This window comes from Cuculus canorus, chromosome 1 (genome assembly GCF_017976375.1).
Source record: "Cuculus canorus isolate bCucCan1 chromosome 1, bCucCan1.pri, whole genome shotgun sequence".
NCBI lineage: Eukaryota > Metazoa > Chordata > Aves > Cuculiformes > Cuculidae > Cuculus > Cuculus canorus.
The window spans coordinates 179846439-179861231 of record NC_071401.1 but is presented as its reverse complement, the minus strand read 5'-3'; the positions used below and the strand labels follow the sequence as shown (position 1 = coordinate 179861231).

Sequence of the window (14793 nt, the reverse complement as noted above, 5' to 3'; positions counted from 1 at the left end):
TCATCATCTTTACCACACTGTGCAGGGCTCTTATCAATGCAGTACTTAAAGCTGGTTTAAAAGGTTCATAGAAAGACATTCAAATGCTTTCAGGCTTTTCTCCCGGCTTCAGCTTGGTGGAGCTTGTGGATGAGAACACTAAGAAAAAACCTCAGAAAGAGTCTGGGAACAACTGTAGTTTTGGAATGCAAATGTTCAAATGAACATGCAGAGTGGGAGTTGCAAGACAGGGTATGGTGGAAGGAAGCATACAAGGTTGGGAAAGGTTATGAAGGCTGTTCAGGCAAGAACTTAACCTATACTGAAGTTAAAATACTTAATGCTTGTCATTTCATTGTGTCCTTTTCTTACTTTCCTACTGTCCGCTCTGATCACAACTATATCTCAGTTTAAGCTCTGTATACCTTCATCAAGAAAGCTGGCTGAAGTCTCAAAGGGAGAACTCTTATCACCTGTTTATGTGTTTATGTACCACCTTATGGCAGACATCACTGGCTACAAGGGTTTACAGTTCTGGTGCTCTTCCAGAAAAATGGTGTTCCCCAGTTAAGAAAAAAAACCCCACAAACCAAAATGGAATGGTGAACAAGGTGTTACAATAGGGATAAGAAACTATCTGTTTCACACTTAGAACATTCAAAAAGTTGTTAATACCTCCCTGGTCCACACCTCGACATCTAAATAATGTCCACATCTATTATTCATTCAGGCAATGAGAAAGCCTTTCAGGTAAGAAGCAGGTTATTTGCTAATACTGAGACAGTTCAAAGGACTTCACAGACTTACAAACCAGGACTCACTATTGCTCTACTGCAGGTAACAGAAGGCCTGAGTAGAGATTTCAAACAACTTAAAGGCTTTAACATGCAAACAAGTTATCATGTTTAACCTGCTCTGTGGTCCGTGGGCATATGCTCACCAAGTAGCCTGAAGCAGCTTACTTCTCAAAGAGCTCCAGTTAATATACCGGGCAGATGACACCTAGTAGCTTGTTTGTGTATCAAAGCCTTTACCTGCTACTGAGCAGGCAAGAACTGGTTTAGATTACTGGAGTTAAATGGAGCTCAATGTGCACTACTAGACAATTAAATTATATAGAACAAAGATAAAGGCTATCTCTTCCTTTTAAGCTAACAGTTTTCTGAATTCAGAGAAAACCAAACAGCCAGCCTTTAGTGGGTATTTGTGGAGAATACAACATATCCGATGCCTTGTGCTAACAGCAGCTATATACACATGCTGAGGTGTGGGGGATACCCCTTTGTCTTCAGACAAAATACAGTGCACATTTGTAACACAATTATTTCTGAAATTATGGCAGGATCACATGCAGTTCAGATCTGTATTACCAAGAAATGCAACTCATTACTTATTTTACTAATACATTACTATCCATTTAATGAAATCCTTAGTTTCACTTGTATATTCTCCCATCATCAGGGTTTTTTTAAGAAACATTTTAAGGCTAAACGACTAAAATCTTATTGTAACATAACACAAAAGGATTTTGCTTTTTTACACTTCAAACACAGGAGCACATAAAAGGTTATTTCACATACCATAATTTAGTAATTTCCAGTCCTCCACGAGATCTATTTGCTTATCAAGTAACAGTTTAAAATGACTATGAGATTGCATCTTTAATTAAAAATCATAACAAGTGCTCTTAAAACATTAAAAAATAATAGTGTTTTAGGAGATTAATTCTTGTAATCTATATTACAATAAACTGCATTGCATTTAAATAATTAATTAGTGAACCTGTCCTCCAGGTGTAATTGCTGGGTGTTCAGTCCACAATTACTAACCTGTGTCAAACAGAGATCTCTTACAGAGCTTATAATGTTTACTGGTAGACCAAACCCTTTCTTACCCTCTCCAAAACCTACGGTACAGTGGAAGCCTGAGATCTTGAAATTCTCCACCGAATACACAGATTTAACCCAAGAAATGGATTATTAGTGATACTCTAGATGCCTGGAAGTGCCCTGTGGGGGAACCAGTGAGGATGCAACCATGTGCGTGAACGTTTGGAACTGGCTCAGGCTTTAAGGAAGAGTACTGGGCAGGATACCAAACTCTAAAACCATTAAACAGAAACGGCCAGGTACGGGTGGGCTGGGTGACCAGCTGTCCATTAGACTAAGGCCTGAGGAGCTCTGCTGAATGAGCAGATGAGAAGTGGCAGCTGTAACCCTGGGCAATGGCTGCTCTATCACTTTACTGGGGTTTTCGTCCATGGCAGTCAGCAGTTCCCTATTCACAACCACACACGAGATGGATGTTTGAACAGGAAGGAAATAAACTGTACACTCAAGGCTGACCTGAATAGGAGGGGTAGTACAGGGATGTCTGGGATCGGAGGGCATCTGGTTCATTACTTTCTATGGTTAAGGACTATTGAGTAAAAAAAGTAACAAATAATATGCAAAGTGGTAGATTACACACACACAAAAAGCTAATGAAATGGAGATAACAGAGACAACAAGTTGTCTTTCGTCGCTACAAGAACTAATGTCATTGAAGGAACTGCTAAACCGACTTGAAGAGGTTCAACCTGAATTTTGTCACTGATAAGGATGGGAAAATGTGATTACCATATACCGTGTGTATATCTAACAGTGTTTGTGGGTATATCTAACAGTGTTTGTGTTTTTGCTATAGGACATCGGAAGCAGTTTGTGGGATTATGTATATTTTATTATGGGAAGTTTACAGGAGGGACCACAGGCAGAGAAAAGGAAGCATTAGAGGGAAAAAAACACCATAAAATGGAGGCAAGGGGAATAAAAAAGGGCCAGTTGCATTTAAACTGCTGGTGGGTACACTTCTCTGGTCAAACCCTGCACCTGATCACTACAGTCTTTCCTCCCTTCTTAATAAATCCTTTTCTTAACTACTATTTTTTTGTGTGTGTGTGTAATTTACCCTCTGTCCTATGTGTAGAGCACATAGGACAAGATCTAAGCACCAGCAACTGCAGAACAGGCTGCTGGTCACAAGGTCTGCATGTCCAGGAACCAGCATCTAGAGGGACCATGGTGTGTTTATATTTTCCTAGTGAATGTAACTTTGTACGCATATGTGTGTACAAATAATTTGCTAGTAAGGTTCAAACTGGACTAGCCAGTGAGTAGCAAGTGAGTAGGAGATGTGTATCTGGAAAAACTCATGGTCTAAGTCAGTGGATGGGCAAGGGGGCTGAGACTCAGCCATGGGCAGAGTTGACACCTGTTGACGCAGTCCAGCCAACAGGCTTGGGAGACTTTGCTAATATTTGAGGGACCCATGCCTGTGGGGTTCTTGTGACACAGGTGGGAATGCGTCTATCCATTCAGATAGCCAACACCAAGCTGGGTTTGCTTGTAACTAGGAGGAAGCCTGCATTCTGTGTAAGAGGGCCCAGGCACAGATAACAAACGGATTTAGAGGCTGCGGTAACGTTCAAGGATCCATAAATGTGAGTGTCCTGAATTGGATAGTTAGGGTGTCTGTTTTCACTAGTGCACTTCAATCTTGATGAGTCCTTGCCATCCCAAATAGGACTCAAAACTACAACCCTCCCTAACCTTCCACATCTGCAGAACAGGCTTTAGGACAGGGCACAGACATGTTCATTGCTGCTGTTCCATTTTCCTCCCTGCCTGCCTCTCCCAGGGCAAGAGAATAAGAAAATGAGTAACAGAAGTTTCCTTTTCTGGAAGAACCAAAAATGGCCAGGGGCCACTGCCATGGAATCCCCTTAATCACTCCTTTACCTAAGGTGTACTGCAGCACTGTACACTCTACCATAGCTTGAAGTAACAAACATGAAGGAAGTTCTCACAACAATGCTATAGTTAGGAGTTACTGATAAGCTACGGACCTAACTTATGAGTGGGAAAAGGGAAAAAGCAATTCGCTTCCCTCCTTGCTTCCCACCTTCCAAAACGGAAGTGAAGCAGCAACACAGAGGCCAAATCCCATCTGTGTTTTAGCACATGAGAGCCAAGAAGTACCACACTACATCCACTCTCAAAGTTTTCGGGTAGACTGCTCAGTAGGCAGGAGAGCTACAGTGAAACTTCATCTTTCTAACTCCTAATTTGCTCCTGCCTAAGAGCAGAGATTATGAAGCTGCTGAGAGTCAGGTACCTCATGTGACAGTTGTGCTTTGATGCTTTGCTTCACAGTCTTTTGTGCTGTTATGACTCCCTCAGGCCTCATGAAGTATAATCTTAGGGAAGAAGGTGCAGGGATTACAACGAGAGATCAAACATGTGGAGAGCCAGGAAGGGGATGATACGCAGGAATTAGAAGTAGAAAAAGCATTAAAAAAAAAAAAAAGTAGAAGAATGGAGAGCAGGGATGAAAGCAGGGTCCACTAGCAGTTTGTGAACAAGAGCTAGTGAGATGCATGGCTAAAGGACAGGGAGATAGGAGTAGTGGGACCAAAGGAAGGGCTGTGAGCAGCAGAGGAGGGTGGTTCAGAAGGGAAAGGGGCAGGACAGAAGAAGTACCCGAGCTGGGTGTGGGAGAGGGGCAGGAGGGACCGAATTAACACTGGAGAGTAACTGGCTAAGGAAATGTCATCAGAGAGTCAGAGGGGCCTTCTACAAGCAGGGAACAGATGAACCACAGAGGAAATGAGTGAGAAATGACAAGCAGGCTCAAATCAAATGAGAAGACAGTGTGAAAGTCTGGAGAGCCATGAACGACGGAAGTACATGGTACAGAAGTGAAGACACAAACCAGATCAAGCCCCTTTTTTTGCTGATACACAAAGCAGACGGGGAAAATCAGGAAGAAGTTTATGAAGAGAATTAACTGGAAGCTAAAAAGCACACCAAACCCTGGGCTGGCGGAGGCTGGAGCAGCAGAAGGGATACCCTGAGGGTGCAGCAATGAGACAGCAAGGCCAACTTCTGGCAGCTGAAACTGAACACAGAGTAGAAAGAGTGCTATGATACACAGGCCAATGACTGGGCCCTGGCCTGAGGTGTAGCTAATGTAAGAAACTACTCGGCAGGACATGAGAAACAGCTTGACATAAGTAACAGAGTGAGAAGCGGGAAAAAGTTGTTCAGAGCCTGGTGAGGAAGGAGTGTCTTTCAGGTAGTTAAGAGATTGTTTATGTGAGAGGTGGCTGGGCTTCACAAAGGCTTGGGAGGAATGATTTTGGGAGCTTTTTGGGAGTGAAATCTTGCCAGGTGTGTAGGTCCAGTGTAACTGTATCAGCGGGCTGAGATGGTCCAGCTAAGAGCATCAGAAATACCCGATTTGGTTATGTATCAGGTAGTGATCGTCAAGCTGGAGCAGATGGTGAGCAGGAAGAGACCCTCACCTGGAAAAGTTTGGTGTCAGAGCCAATGGCTGGGTAAAGGACACAAGGTCCAGGAAAAGTAAATAGACTTAGAGCCCAACTTGATATTCAAGGCCTGCAAACATGGGGGTACTTGCGAATCTAAAGAGGAATAGCGTTTTCCCTAGTGATGGTTGATCCTGATCAACTAGAAGAGAGGAACAAGACTGGGCTATCTGAGCTCTTATTTATGCAAGCGCTGTCAGTGTTTATGAGGGTATGATTAAGGCACTGCTCTGTGGGTGCCTGTGTGGCCAACCACTTCAGTTTCATGTCTGTGTGTGCCTTCTTACTGCCCAGACCCGCAGACAGGAACAGCAGCTGCATCCACCAACCCAGACAGAGAAATCTCTCAGGTCAAAGAGTACATGCGACTGGTTTGCAGTGATCAGGAAAGAGGAAGCCCTGAATCCCAGAGCACAGTGGTTTAAGCAGCTCTAATAGCAGCTAAAGAAGTTGCACCAAAGAAGTGATGCTTACACTATCAGAAACAAAACAACTTTTCCTGAAGTATCCTCTAGGTACCAATTAAAAAAGGTAGACTTGGCAAGACCAGTCAAACTTTTGTTTTCCACAGTAAACTGAATTCCCTTAAAAGTGGGACACAAGAGATAGACGTGGATGGAATAAGAATAATGTGCTGTGCTCTGGCATGGTACACTCTAGCAGCATGGTATTAAAAAGGATTTGAGCACATTAAGAACCTGAGTAGGAAACTGTAGCTGTCAGCCTGCTGATGAAGCTATGAAAGACACATTCCAGAAGAAACTTCATTTTAAAATCCATTGACAGATGCTGTAAGAAATGTTGATGTGTAGTAATTAATATCGACTGAACAAATTGTACTGTGGACAGTGATATGTTTATTACAAGTCGCTTGGTGAAGGCTGCTGGAGGGAACTAACTAGAAAGAAACACAGTCCTGGACTAGAATATACAAACACAGGCTTCCTAGTACACAGGAAACTGCAAGACAGGGAAAAGTATTTAATTTAATTTTCCTATATACTGTCTCCAAACAAGTGACAGACTTTCTCAGGCTCACATGCAAGTACAAGAAGTTGCTAGAGTGAACTACCGTGAAAGAAGAGGAATTTTGCTCAGACACAGGGAAATGACTAATATTAGAGTGAGGTATTTTATTTGCCTACAGACAATGTGATATATAGTATAAGATCTGTTTACCCTAAACAACGGGGCTCTAACTGGATGATTTTGAAAAGGCTATTTCAGCTGTTGCATAGTCTTGTCTTTGCTCAAGGGAAGAAGGAAGACAGGCTCTGAGCCTAGTACAAACATGCTGAATTCAGTCATGGTTAACGTGACGGACAGCAGTTAAAGGATTGTGGCAGAATTTCATGACTCCCAGCCAGCACATTGGCAGCCCTCTTATGGAGACAAGGATAGCTTGTATGTACGTAGAAGTTATGGGCTAGGGTAGAGGTTAATTCAGCCTGGCACTTATTATTTTCATTTTCAGTGGTGACTTTTACGCATTTTGTCACCTACAGACTTCAAAGAATCTGCCAGAGAATGCAAAGCAAACTTGGGAGCACAGACACTGAAAATTCAGTAATCCTTTCAATAAGTGTTGGAGCTCACTAACAAGAAAACAGCATAGGTCTTCAAATTGCTATGGTACAAACTTTTTTTCATATCAGTGTGAATATTTTTAAAAGAGTTACCTGCAAAAGCTTCAGGATAACCTCATCATCCCTAGTACTCCACCTATACACAGTTTCACACAGAAGACTTGCACAGACAAAAGTACAAGTCCTTTCCAACAATTAAAACAGCACAGCTTTGCCTCTGGGTGTCATTGCACCAGTGTGGAAGTGCCCTAGAAGGGCCTGGCTTTTCATATAGGAGGGCCTCCCGCCAACACTGCAACACATAAATAAAGTAAGAGTACTGCTTTAACTACTAACATAAATCAAGTGATATTACTTTTATGAACAGAACCAGAGTGCATTCTAGAGAAACAACATAAAGGTCACTTAAAAGATCACTCAATACCAAAGTTTGACAACTAGAAAGATAGACACAGAACAAGCACGCTCTGACTCTAGGTTTGAAGCTGCTTGGTTGCACACAATTTCATTCTGTTGTGTCCTTCACACTACTGGTGACTTAAAAATTCTACTTAACTTGACAGTAAAGGCTAAAAGTCAGCCTGAACTGAAAAAAATAAAAATGAGGCACTTTCCTCTCTTAAATGTAAAACCATTAAATCTGACTTTTGTTGTTCAGCTCAAACTGAATCATCCCCTAAAATTTCTAGTTACAGTTCAGAGTAATGACTTGTTTGGAGAATATTTTTTTAAAAGCAGAGACACTTATCTCAGAGACAGCCTGTACCTGGTAAGGCCTGCAGAGCAGCATCGTGTCACCAGAGTTCCCCCACATTTTTCCATCTGTTCCTTCCTCCGGGACAAGAAGATGTTAACTCAAGCTCTCGCTCCTGCCTCGTAACACCAAGCCTTCTCTGACAAGGATCAGTTCGGCCTAAGGATTTCCTGCAGTTTACTTAGGGTGAGTTCTAGCTAAGCTGCTTCCAGGTGGGCATGCAGCCCTCTCCACAAGGACAGATGCCTTGCTGTTCTTGCTGCTTAAGGAGCCTGACCAATCCCTGGCTGTCATCGTTTGCACTCCTCGCTGTGCACCATCTGCTGTTCTTCATCTCTGCGTGGAGGAGGCTGAGGGGAGACCTTATTGTTCTCTACAACTATCTGAAAGAAGGTTGTAGAGAGGAGGGAGCTGGCCTCTTCTCCCAAGTGACAGGGGACAGGACAAGGGGGAATGGCCTCAAGCTCCACCAGGGGAGGTTCAGGAAAAAAAAATTCACCAAGAGGGTTACTGGGCACTGGTGGAGGCTGCCCAGGGAAATGGTGGAGTCACCATCCCTGGAGGTATTTACAAGATGGGTAGACGAGGTACTCCTCATCTGAAGTACTGTGTCAAGTTCTGGAATCCTCAACATAAGAAGGATATGGAACTGTTGGAAAGGGTCCAGAGGGGGGCTACAAAGATGATCAGAGGACTGGAGCACCTTCCATATGAGGCCAGGCTGAGACAGTTGGGGTTGTTCAGCCTGGAGAAGAGAAGGCTCCAAGGAGACCCTATAGCGACCTTCCAGAATCTGAAGGCGCTACAAGAAAGCTGGGGAGGAACTGTTCACAAAGGCTTGTAGTGATAGGACGAGGAGGAACAGGTATAAACTGAAGAGGTGCAGATTTAGGTTAGACATGAGAAATTTGTTCATGATGAGGATGGTAAGGCACTGGCACAGGTTGCCCAGGGAAGCTGTGGGTGTCCCATCCCTGGAGACGTTCAAGGCCAGGTTGGATAGGCCCTGGGAAGCCTGGTCTGGTGGGAGGTGTCCTTGCCCATGGCAGGGACTTTGGAACCGGATGATCTCTCAGATCCCTTCCAAGCCAAACCATTCTACGATTCTATAGTTTAGTGGCAGATCGGAATGGCTGGACTCGATGATCCAAGGTCTTTTCCAGCCCAGGGATTCTGCGAGAAACCAAGAAGCCACCCATCCCATCCCTTCCTGCCCCCCTCCCGGCACCAGCCCGCGCCCCCCGCAGGGGCTCCCACTCTCCTCCCCGGCAGCAGGAGGGGTGCCTCCCCCCCCCCGCAGGGGCTCCCACTCCCCCCAGGCAGCAGGTGGGGTGCCGCCCCCCCCCGCAGGGGCTCCCACTCCCCCCAGGCAGCAGGAGGGGTGCCGCCCCCCCCCCCCCCCGCAGGGGCTCCCACTGCCCCCCGGCAGCAGGAGGGGTGCCGCCCCCTCCCGCAGGGGCTCCCACGCCCCCCCGGCAGCAGGAGGGGTGCCGCCCCCTCCCCCCCGCAGGGGTTTCCACTCCCCCCCGGCAGCAGGAGGGGTGCCGCCCCCCCCCCCCCAGCGCACTCACCGCCGCGCGCGGCCATGGCCGTGGCCCCGCCCCTCCGCCCCGTCGGGCCGCGCGGGGCGGGCGGGGCTGAGCCGCGGCGGGGCGCTGCGCTGCCCGCGGAGCCATGGCTTGGGGCGGCTGAGCGGAGCCGCGCCGTCAGGATGTGGATACCCACGGAGCACGAGAAGTACGGCGTGGGTGAGTCCGGGGCGTCGGCGGCAAAGGGGGGAACAAAGCAGCCTCGAAAACGCCGCGCTGGGGTCTGCGGGCTTTGTTCGCCGCTCGGGGGTTTTGTCGCTTCTCCGGTGGGAAGCGGACAAAGTGCCATTGGTGGGAGTCGCGCCTGCTTGGCTAAAGACTCGGCTCCGCTGATGTGACACCGGGGGCTCGCTGGGGTGTTCTCTTTTTTGGGTGAGCTCTGTCCGCTCGTCCCGCACCGAAGCCGCGCTGACACCGCTGCAGCCGAGCTCCTGCAGACCCGCCGGCGTGTAGAGCAGCTCCCCGTGTGTTTATGTTGTGTTTGAGCACGGAGCTGTGCCTGGTGAGGAGACACGGAGCCTCCTTTGTCTGCGCGCTCTGTGCGCTCCCTGTGCCGCTCCGTCCCGTCTGGAGTTGAGCCCGCAGATCGCCGCCCTCCCAGCGCCAAATCAGAGAGATCATCCATAGGATTTATGTTCTCCACTTCTTTATTTGCCGGGTCGCAGCTGGGCTGCGAGATATTGATTAGTCCTGCCGCCCGCCTTTCTTTGCGAGGGTGGGCAGAGGCTTAAAAGCCGCCCTGGGACTCCCTGGAATGGCACGCTCGATATTGGCAGTCGAGAATTTGAAGCTGCAGCCCTCCTCACCCTTTATTTGGTTTTTAATTATTTTTATTTTGGGGCGTAGCATGCTATTTCGCAACCGAAGCATTTTTTTCCCCTCTGGTTTATGAGCATGGAGCATCTCCTTAAATACTGAAAGCGAACAGCCAAATGCTTTCCTGGTATTTGAAAAACTACCCCCTAGTTCCTAAACAATTGAGTGATATCTCATCAGTAAAGTTTTGTATGTGTAGTAAACCCTCTGTGGTGCTTAAACGTGGATCATTGTCCGGCTCCTCCTCGGTTTGGAAGGTTGGTGTTAATGAAGTCTTATGCCTGCTGAAGAGATACAGTTGTGATTTCTCAATAGTGGCCCCCCTTTGGATCAAACAGAGAATGTGATACATTACAAAGATCCTCTTTATTTGTGTAAATATAATATCATCGCAAAACGATGCTTATTCTTATTTAAATTCATTCCATGATTTTCTGTGATTTGCCTTCCAAAGGCTATTCAGGATAGTAACAAAAAGTCACTGTTCAATTTGGGTCCTCTAAATCTCTAGGATGGAGTGATACTGTAGTTACCATGACCACTGCAAAATGTTGGAATACTAAAGTATTTGTTTTTTCTGTGGGGCTGCGTTTTATGGTATGTGCTCACTCACTTGCATGCTGAGGCTGTCTGCAAAATCTTCACACCCAGTTATCGGATAAGCTATTGTGCTCTGTAGCAGTGGTAGGGGAGACAAGAGAGAGTTGTATCTTGCTATGTAATTTTTTAAACTTCATGTAAAGTAAATTTCATAGATAAAACTCACATTTTGCACCACTGGTCTGTTTATGTTTCCTGAATATAATGATGGGATTACTGTATTTCCCAACATTTTTTTTTTTTTTTTAATATTGTTCTATTTATCTGCCCAGGTAAAATGGGTGTATTATAAAACCCCTTTGAGAATGCTGATGCGTTGTACCAAGCATATGTATCCTTTGTATAAAGAGCTTAGAGCTTGCATCAACATCAGACCTCATCTGCGTTTTCAATCTGAATTTTGCGGCACATGCTGTGCTGCACATTTCTACTGTGACATGCCAAAATGGATGAATAACCAGGCAGCAGCCACCTGGTTACCAGCAACCCTTCAGTGCAGCCAGGTGGCTGTTGCTCACTTGCACAGCCTGACTGATTCCTACTTGGAGGGGTAGTTGATACAAGTAACAATCTTCTCTCCTTCAATTTTTTGAACTGCTGCCTGCTAGCCACTGCTAATATCTAATTGTTTTTTATTGAGTGAGTTGCTTTACTCTGAGTTAATTTACTAGTAGGCAGATTTACTGCTAGCTTGTTTCCTGGTGGATAAAGGTGCTGCCATAATGAAGAAATTTGTCCCATTTATATGGGACATCCTTTGTACTACAATTATGTATTTTCGTTTCTGAAGCTATAGATTCTTGCAGTTGCGTATTAACCCTCAGAATGCCAGAGGTGAAATAAGCATTGGGAGGTTTCTGGTTCTGAAAAAGTTTGCTTTGTTTGTGTTCTCATAGTTTTATTTTCAGAACAGAAGGTTAAACTTCTTTATTTCATTTTGAATTTCCATATGTTCTGAATCACACCTTCAGCTGTTCTGCGATGCCATCGCTAGTTTGACACAAAGGATCCAGTGGTCAGTTATGTAGAGAATTTAGCACAATATATGTTGATTGAAGGGTAGGAGAGGTAAGCTTTTTTTGCTGTTAACGTATCTAAAACTAGTTACCAAATGGAGTTGGCCTGCATTAAAAGCTGTGTGCTGTTTTAGGTGAATTTACAACCTAACAGAACAATACTGTTTAGAACAATAACCAAAGCCTTTGTTAAAATTAGTCTTCTAAAGCTGCAAAGCTGTGAATGCTCTGCAGACAACGAATTGGGTATAAAGGTGATTCTGATATGTAAACTGGAAACTTAGCAGTAATACATAAATCACAGGTGTACATAATTATTTTCAAGCTCCTGCTTGGAGTGAAAATACAAGTTTTGTTAGCGTGGATCTAGAAGGTCAGTTTTTCTTTTTGTGTCACCAGATCTGCTTACTGCTGTATCATCTCATCTATTTGATTTACCTGAATCTGTAAATATGCAGTTATGCTTTCTGGCACGTAGGTGATTCACCTTTTTCTATTGAGCACAAAGCTTCTCAGGAAGGCAGGTTTTTTAGATTAAGACTAATTAAGGAGAATAGTTTAAAACAGTTGCTGAATGCATCATCTAATTTATCAGTAGGATGATATTCCAGATCCTGAAATCATTCCATACAGCAAAATATACTATTATAACTCAGACAAGTTTAAATAGTGCTTGGTATTTTTCGTGTGGTTAAGCTGTAAATCTGCCTTCCCAAGGGGTTATGAAGTGTGGCTGTCTCCTATTTTATAGATGAAGAAACGAAAGGATCAAATGTCTTTTTGCTGTAAGCTGAGGTTTATAGGAAGAAGAACACAGGGGCGTATTAGTTGATCACAGGAGTGGTATTGACTAATGTGAAGACAAAAGCCAAATCAATTGGCTTGTGCCATGTTCTTCTGAGTTGCAGCCAGGCTAGTCTTGCTAGCAGTTCTCTCAAAAGATTGCCAAGACATCTTTATCTTCGTACTGTAGTCACTGTTTTGACTACAAGCTAACTCTGCTGTAAATGAGTTTGTTTAGCTCAACAACTAAAGGATAAAGACTATGATGTGGTTAATGTCACATGGTGTCTCTGTCAATAACTGCTAGATTTGTAATGTGTTTTGTTTAACACAAACACTTCCTCAGCTTTTCTTCCATTGATCCTCAAATAGTACAGCTGAAACCTTCAATCTTACTTCTTGTGTTCTGCTATGTTGATTTTGCTTCATGTTTCTATGTGGAATTTGCTAATACGACCACTAATACTGAGTGATATCCAAATTTCTATCAAGCTGCCTTAAATAACTGTTTGTGGGTGAGGCAGGTTAAAACTTAGGATGTTTTTGGGGCTCATGAACAGTTGGAGGATGATCTTTGTTTCTTTGTTACAGCTTGTGACTGTGGGGCTGACGGCCTGCAAGTAGGTGGAGGTGAGGTGGGGCACTGAGAGTGAAGCTGGCAAATTACCAGTGCTCCCTTTGCTTTACTGGGGTAATGGGAGCATGTTCTCATTTTATTAAATACTCTTAGCTAGCTATCTGATATAGAAAATGTGTGGGTCTTTGCTATAGGAGGATTTTTGACATGTAACATATGGTTATGCAGGCTTTTATGTCAGTTTAGGATGTCAGTCGGATAAAGATGGTATTTTCTCGGTCTTCTATACGTGTAATAACTTGCAACACCTTTCAAAAATGGAATGATCTCAACTTTTGGACAAAAAAACCCCACTGGCTATAATCTGTTGTAGAGCAGAATATGAAGGTTGAGATTTCTAAGTCTTTTTGGTCATAAGACTAGTTTTAAATTAAACAATTTTTGATAAAGTGGTGGAATTACCTTGAAATAAGACTAAGTCAAGATTTTAAAATGGATTTTTAGCAGCTCCCTCAAAAAATCTAGAGTCTTCGGTATGGGTGCTATGTCTTGAATGCCTTTATCATGTCTTAAGGACAACCCAGAGCAGGCTGGTTCGCTAACTCCTTACACAGTGCCCTTCAGAGATCTCATCTGTCCTATTAGCTACATATCTAGAGATATCGGGGAAGATTTTTGAAGACTGATGTTATGTTGTGGTTAGCTGTATCCCGATGACATAGTTTCTTCCTCTTTCACTGTGTTGAAGGTGTTTTGCCACCATTAGTGCTGGAACTTGTGTGGCCACTAGGCTGGGTCAGATTCAGCCAAAAGGGGATGGAACAATGGTGAATTAAATAACATTAGGAATGAAAGTGAGAATGTTGTCTCCCTGCTGAAAGGGAGAATGGTTTTATTTGCTTTCTGGGACAGGCTAATGTAATCTGTGATTGCTTGTGGGAGCTGAGACAGCAGGTGATGAAGTCACTAACTCCTCTGTCAAGGGAGCTGTAATAGGGTATTTTACTCCTACTATGGAGATATTGGCAACTTCTTGCACTGCTGTGTCTGCCTTCAGCGTATCTATTTTGCTTCCCTACCCTGCAGCCTGGAGATGGAACTTTAGAATAAAATAGTTTCATGTTTACAGCCTGGTTTGAGGTGAATGCGCTATCTACCACATTCCATAGTTTCCAGTTCATTTGAATGTAATTCACTCAAATATGTTGGTTTTGGTCTATGCAGTTCTCCATAATTTCAGCCTCGGGTTCAGGGAAAATACTGAAGAGAGCATTTTGACCGCTTGGATCATTTGTGACATTTAAATGTATTCAACTGAGATAAGGTACTTTCAGCAGAGAGTTTGCACCCCTGGGAGATGTGTTGCTTCGTTTCTTTAGAGAGAATAAATTGTGTGTGGGGGTGTTTTTTAGTGGTATTTTTTGCTTTTGGTTTTGTAGTTGATTCTGTGAAGGTACAGGGGAACAAACTAAGTAACGCTTCAGAGTCCTTTCAAACTTGTCCTTGTGGTTCTGCATAGAAGGGCTGAAATGCAAAGGTTTTGCTTTACTTTCAGTTGTTTAGTTATCTTTTTTCTTTTTTTGCGTGTAACAGTGTATATTGAGTAACCTTTTTGCTCTTCATCATTTGCTTGCTATTTGTCCTTTTGTGTGGAGCTGGGCAGAATGCCTTTGAGGAGACCATTGTCCCCTTCCCAGTGATCTGGAAGCCAGGAGACTATCCTGG

The 14793-nt window shown here is 44.1% G+C and overlaps 2 protein-coding genes across 5 annotated transcripts in view; one reads left to right on the top strand and one right to left on the bottom strand.

Moving 5' to 3' along the window:
- The window catches only part of ZNF277 (zinc finger protein 277), a 52381-nt gene extending 42992 nt beyond the window's left edge, over positions 1-9389 (bottom strand). The window contains exon 1 of the mRNA XM_054056439.1: positions 9259-9389. Coding sequence (XP_053912414.1) covers positions 9259-9274 — 16 coding nt within the window. The 5' untranslated portion in view covers positions 9275-9389. The remainder of the gene's footprint in view (positions 1-9258) is intronic.
- The window catches only part of DOCK4 (dedicator of cytokinesis 4), a 248507-nt gene continuing 242978 nt past the window's right edge, over positions 9265-14793 (top strand). For all 4 annotated transcript variants that reach the window (XM_054056438.1, XM_054056437.1, XM_054056436.1 and 1 more), the window contains exon 1: positions 9265-9435. In XM_054056438.1, the coding sequence (XP_053912413.1) occupies positions 9273-9435 (163 nt within the window). In that variant the 5' untranslated portion in view covers positions 9265-9272. The remainder of the gene's footprint in view (positions 9436-14793) is intronic.